Below are 7,125 nucleotides of genomic sequence, written 5' to 3' on the forward strand. Positions count from 1 at the left end.
ACGGGGATCCTTGCATCCTTTCTTCATGGATAGGGGTGACGCCGTGCATTTACGTTTCGTATCTTCTATTAGTTTTTTTTGTCTATTATAAACATTAACCTAGCTTTCCTTATTGCTCTGTTTCTGTGGTCAATCGGAAGGAAAAAGATCTACAGGATTCTGTATTTTCGTCCTTGTCTATCAAACCGACTATTTCGTGCTGATGCAGTTTTCCAGGGCCTTCGATGTTATGGTTCCTTCAGACTTCCTTGTCTACCCGTCCCTCTGTGCCAATTTTGTTCACTCATTTAAGATGTGGTTTCTGACTTCGTCAATTTCTCCACATGTTCTGCATTAAATTTGTCTCCCGGAATTTGTCAAATTTCAATATGTTCTTTACTGCTTGTTCTGAAGTGCCTTTGCAAGACTTTCTGTCTCTCTTCTAACCACACTCACTGATGTTCTTCACTAACGCACTCACTTTGCCTTACATATACGTGTACTGATTTGTCTTTCCAGCTTCCTTTTATGTCCCTTTCTCGTCTCTTCTATATTCATCTCGTAATAATAATAATAATGATTATGATTAGCAATAATCATGATAATTATTAGCAATTTTATTATTATTGTTGTTTTTATTGCTATTATTATCAATGCCATCATTGTTACTCTGGCTCTCTCTCTCTCTCTTTCTTCTCTCTCTCTTTCTCTCTCTCTCTTTCTCTCTCTCTCTAATAATGATAGTAATAATGATTATGATAATGATAACCCCTATGATGATATTGATGAAGATGATAGTACTACTACTACTACTAATAAAACGATAATACTAATAATAGTAATAATAATGATACTAATAATAATGATAATAATGATAATAATAGTAATGATAATTATAATGATGATGAAGATATTGATAATTATAATGATAATAATAACAGTAATAATAATAATGATAATGATGATAATAATAAACTTAATGATAATAATGATACCAATGATTATGAAAACGTGTATGTTTGTGACTCACTGATGTTCTTCACTAACGCACTCACTTTGCCTTACATTATACGCGTACTGATTTGTCTTTCCGGCTTTCCTTTATATCCCTTTCTCGTCTCTTCTATATTCATCTCGTAATAATAATAATCATGATTATGATTAGCAATAATCATGATTATGATTAGCAATAATCATGATAATTATTAGCAATTGTATTATTATTGTTGTTATCATTGCTATTATTATCAATACCATCATTCTTACTCTCGCTCTCTCTCTCTCTCTTTCTCTCTCTCTCTTTCTCTCTCTTTCTTTTTCTCTCTCTCTCTTTCTCTCTTTCTCTTTCTCTCTTTCTCTCTCTAACAATGATAGTAATAACGATAATGATAATGATAACACCAATGATGATATTGATGATGATGATGATAGTACCGTAGTGACCTGGATTGCAGCCTCCACGTCAAATGCCCATCCGAGCGGCATCCGGACGTTTGGCGCCACCGAGATATACTAAAGAATGCCTGGTGCCGTATACACAAACAGAAGAGATGCCGAAACCCCCATATTTTATTAAGTTCTATTTTATGATCTATCGTAAATTCTATTTCATTTCCATTTATCTGTCCACGATCTAGGTTCAAAATTCCGATCTACAGTATATCATATCGTATTTCAAATGTCCAGTGCGCATCCCCTAATTCTCATGTTAAGTACCCACAATCCCCACCCCCACGTAAATAGCCAGCGCTAGTTTCCCACAGGGGATTCTGCAGCCTACCTTTGTTGCGAAAGCGTCGCCCTGGACTCTGTTTATTTTCGGAAACCAGTTGTTTGTGAAAACAAAAAAACCCCACTGTGAATCGGCCCACCTCAACCTCCGGTCGCCTAAGTTAAGTACAAGTGAAGATCTTTAAGGTTCGGGAATCAAGAGTTCAGGCTGGATACCTTGTTGTCATTCATGATTTTTATTGTAACGTGGACGTTTTTTTTTTATTATTATTATTGCTTCGTGGTTTATCATTTATCTTAAATAAAGCGTATGTTTTAAATGTCTATATCTTATCTTATGCCTTAGGAATGTCCATCCTATCCACCATAGTTGAAATAATCTAACTTGTACTAAAGTTAAATAAAGTAGTTAGCATAACTGCTTGCCCCAGTTAATGAGTGATGCTCGCGCTACCACAGGTCACGCTTTGAGAAATCTACCTCGTTGTAACTACGTACAAGCTGGGCCCCCTTGTTAGTGAGACGCTACAGTACTACAACTAATAACAATAATAAAAATGATAATACTAATAATAGTAATAATAATGATAATAATAATAATAAAAATTATAATAATGATAATAATTGTAATGATAATAATAATAATAATAATGATGATATTGATGATTATAATGATAGTAATAACAGTAATAATAATAATGATGATGATGATGATAATAATGTTAAACATAACAGTAATAATAATAATGATAATGATGATGATAATAACTTAATGATAATGATGATGATAATAAACTTAATGATAATAATGATACCAATGATTATGATAACGTGTATGTTTGTGACTATCACTGATGTTCTTCACTAACGCACTCACTTTGCCTTACATTATACGTGTACTGATTTGTCTTTCCATCTCCCCTTTTATATCTCTTTCTCGTCTCTTCTATATTCATCTCGTAATGATCATGAAAATAATACTGATAGATTTATTTTACTTACTATCCTCATTGCAGTGAATCACTTCTCTTTGCCAATTATTACATATTTAACTAATTCAATCAATGCCTCTGCGGGAAGGTAAATTCTCTCTACAAAAGCAGTGCATTGTGTGTTGTTAATACTCATTATTTTGATTATTATTGTTATTGTTGATGTTGTTATTATCATTATTAGTATCATTATTATTATCATTATTATTATCATTTTCATTATTATTACTATTATCACCATTATCATTATTATTGTTATTATTATTATTATTATTATTATTATTATTATTAGTATTATTGTTTTTTTATTATTATAGTTGTTGTTATTTTGTCATTACCATTTTATCATCATAATAATAATAATAATAATAAGAAAGATAATAATAATAATAATAATAAGAAAGATAATAATAATAATAATGATAATGATGACAGAATAATAACAATAATAACATTAAAAATTATAATAATAATGATAATAATAATATGATGAGGGTAGTGATGATGATGTTGATCATAATCATGATTATCATTGCTGTTATTATTGCTATTATTATCAGTACCAACATTCTTACTCTCGCTCTCTCTCTCTCTCTCTCTCTCTCTCTCTCTTTCTCTCTTTCTCTCTTTCTCTTTCTCCCTCTCTCTCTCTCTAATAATGATAGTAATAATGATAATGATAATGATAACACCTATGATGATGTTGCTGATGATGATGATAGTACTACTACTACTAATAATAATAATGATAATAATAATAATAATAATAATAGTAATGTTAATAATAATAATGATAATAATAATAATAATAAAAATAGTAATGATAATAATAATAATGATGATGATATTGATAATTATAATGATAGTAATAATAGTAATAATAATGATGATGATAATAATGATAATAATAACAGTAATAATATTGATAATGATAATAATAACAGTAATAATATCAATAATGATAATGATGATAATAATAAACTTAATGACACTAATGATACCAATAATTATGAAAACGTGTATGTTTATGACTATCGACGTAATTGAACAAAAAAGTAGGGACATCTAGGAAAAAAAAAACATAGAATCTATGTCAACTGACGTAGCTTGCCCAAAGGCTCGGGAAAATGATTTCTGAGAAAAGTTTAACCATTTATTGATAAAATCTAACAAAAGAGAGTATAAAAGCGTACAAAAATAGGTTCTGACCCGATGCCACCGTCCGGCGTGCGGCTTGGATCCCAACAGAATTCAATCTCCTTTCCCGAGACAGACGTGGCCTTGTCTACCTGCCCCCGGGGGCGGCGTAGAGGCCGGAGGGGGCGGCGAGGGCGGCCTGGCCCCCGGCGGCGGCCGCGGGGAGGGCGGCCTGGAAGGAGTAGGTGGGGTGGAAGCCCGTGTGGTCGGCGTAGTAGTCGACGGTCATGAGGCGGCCGTCCGGCAGCAGCACGAAGTACCTGCCGGCGGTCGTGGCGCCCTCGCGCCCTTCCTGGTGGCCGAACTGGACGGGCTGGCCCAGGCCGTCCACGGCGCCCACGCTGTACGCGTAGTTGTAGGGCGCGGGGGCAGGGGTTGGGGCAGGGGCAGGGGCAGGAGCGGGGGCAGCGTAGTTGTATCCCTGGGGGGCTGCCAGGCACAAGGGGGCAGCGAGAGCCAGGAACACGACGACGGCGATCTGAAGACGAAAAAAGATGATGATAATAAGTAATCCAGACGCCATGGCTGTTTAGCCACGCCCACAGCGCGCGAAGAGACGCGTGATGACCCATAGGGAGGGGAGACTAACCTTCATGGCGGCGGAAAGGGGACTGTCGTGGAGCCAGTTGGCGCGGCTCTATATAGGCCCGCCCGGACTCCTTTCGCAGACGACGCAAGAGAAAGGATTCACGGGGGATCCTTGCTCCTTCTCATGGGATAGGGTGACGAACGTGCATTTACGTTCGTATCTTCTATTAGTCTTTTTTGTCTCTTATAAACATACCTAGCTTTCTTATTGCTCTGTTTCTGTGGTCAATCCGGAAGGAAAAAGATCTTACAGGATTCTGTATTTTCGTCCTTGTCTATCAAACCGACTATTTCGTGCTGATGCAGTTTTCCAGGGCCTTCGATGTTATGGTTCCTTCAGACTTCCCTTGTCTACCGTCCCTCTGTGCCAATTTTGTTCACTCATTTAAGATGTGGTTTCTGACTTCGTCAATTTCTCCACATGTTCTGCATTAAATTTGTCTCCCGGAATTTGTCAAATTTCAATATGTTCTTTACTGCTTGTTCTGAAGTGCCTTTGCAAGACTTTCTGTCTCTCTTCTAACCACACTCACTGATGTTCTTCACTAACGCACTCACTTTGCCTTACATATACGTGTACTGATTTGTCTTTCCAGCTTCCTTTTATGTCCCTTTCTCGTCTCTTCTATATTCATCTCGTAATAATAATAATAATGATTATGATTAGCAATAATCATGATAATTATTAGCAATTTTATTATTATTGTTGTTTTTATTGCTATTATTATCAATGCCATCATTGTTACTCTGGCTCTCTCTCTCTCTCTTTCTTTCTCTCTCTCTTTCTCTCTCTCTCTTTCTCTCTCTCTCTAATAATGATAGTAATAATGATAATGATAATGATAACCCCTATGATGATATTGATGAAGATGATAGTACTACTACTACTACTAATAAAACGATAATACTAATAATAGTAATAATAATGATACTAATAATAATGATAATAATGATAATAATAGTAATGATAATTATAATGATGATGAAGATATTGATAATTATAATGATAATAATAACAGTAATAATAATAATGATAATGATGATAATAATAAACTTAATGATAATAATGATACCAATGATTATGAAAACGTGTATGTTTGTGACTCACTGATGTTCTTCACTAACGCACTCACTTTGCCTTACATTATACGCGTACTGATTTGTCTTTCCGGCTTTCCTTTATATCCCTTTCTCGTCTCTTCTATATTCATCTCGTAATAATAATAATCATGATTATGATTAGCAATAATCATGATTATGATTAGCAATAATCATGATAATTATTAGCAATTGTATTATTATTGTTGTTATCATTGCTATTATTATCAATACCATCATTCTTACTCTCGCTCTCTCTCTCTCTCTTTCTCTCTCTTTCTTTTTCTCTCTCTCTCTTTCTCTCTTTCTCTCTTTCTCTCTTTCTCTCTCTAACAATGATAGTAATAATGATAATGATAATGATAACACCAATGATGATATTGATGATGATGATGATAGTACCGTAGTGACCTGGATTGCAGCCTCCACGTCAAATGCCCATCCGAGCGGCATCCGGACGTTTGGCGCCACCGAGATATACTAAAGAATGCCTGGTGCCGTATACACAAACAGAAGAGATGCCGAAACCCCCATATTTTATTAAGTCCTATTTTATGATCTATCGTAAATTCTATTTCATTTCCATTTATCTGTCCACGATCTAGGTGCAAAATTCCGATCTACAGTATATCATATCGTATTTCAAATGTCCAGTGCGCATCCCCTAATTCTCATGTTAAGTACCCACAATCCCCACGCCCACGTAAATAGCCAGCGCTAGTTTCCCACAGGGGATTCTGCAGCCTACCTTTGTTTCGAAAGCGTCGCCCTGGACTCTGTTTATTTTCGGAAACCGGTTGTTTGTGAAAACAAAAAAAACCCACTGTGAATCGGCCCACCTCAACCTCCGGTCGCCTAAGTTAAGTACAAGTGAAGATCTTTAAGGTTCGGGAATCAAGAGTTCAGGCTGGATACCTTGTTGTCATTCATGATTTTTATTGTAACGTGGACGTTTTTTTTTTTTTATTATTATTGCTTCGTGGTTTATCATTTATCTTAAATAAAGCGTATGTTTTAAATGTCTATATCTTATCTTATGCCTTAGGAATGTCCATCCTATCCACCATAGTTGAAATAATCTAACTTGTACTAAAGTTAAATAAAGTAGTTAGCATAACTGCTTGCCCCAGTTAATGAGTGATGCTCGCGCTACCACAGGTCACGCTTTGAGAAATCTACCTCGTTGTAACTACGTACAAGCTGGGCCCCCTTGTTAGTGAGACGCTACAGTACTACAACTACTACTAATAATAATAAAAATGATTATACTAATAATAGTAATAATAATGATAATAGTAATAATAAAAATTATAATAATAATAATAATTGTAATGATAATAATAATAATAATAATGATGATATTGATGATTATAATGATAGTAATAACAGTAATAATAATAATGATGATGATGATGATAATAATGTTAAACATAACAGTAATAATAATAATGATAATGATGATGATAATAAACTTAATGATAATGATGATGATAATAAACTTAATGATAATAATGATACATATTATTATGATAACGTGTAT

At 34.6% G+C, this 7,125-nt stretch overlaps 1 protein-coding gene across 1 annotated transcript; it reads right to left on the reverse strand.

Annotated features, from left to right (window-relative positions):
- Positions 1–3,987: 3,987 nt before the first annotated feature.
- LOC125042013 (cuticle protein-like) lies at positions 3,988–4,494 on the reverse strand. Its single transcript, XM_047637474.1, has 2 exons — positions 4,489–4,494; positions 3,988–4,377 (listed from the first exon to the last, which is right to left on the reverse strand). Exons 1-2 carry the CDS (start codon positions 4,492–4,494, stop codon positions 3,988–3,990), a joined length of 396 nt encoding a protein of 131 aa, XP_047493430.1.
- Between the last annotated feature and the right edge of the window lie 2,631 nt (positions 4,495–7,125).

This window comes from Penaeus chinensis, chromosome 31 (genome assembly GCF_019202785.1).
Source record: "Penaeus chinensis breed Huanghai No. 1 chromosome 31, ASM1920278v2, whole genome shotgun sequence".
NCBI lineage: Eukaryota > Metazoa > Arthropoda > Malacostraca > Decapoda > Penaeidae > Penaeus > Penaeus chinensis.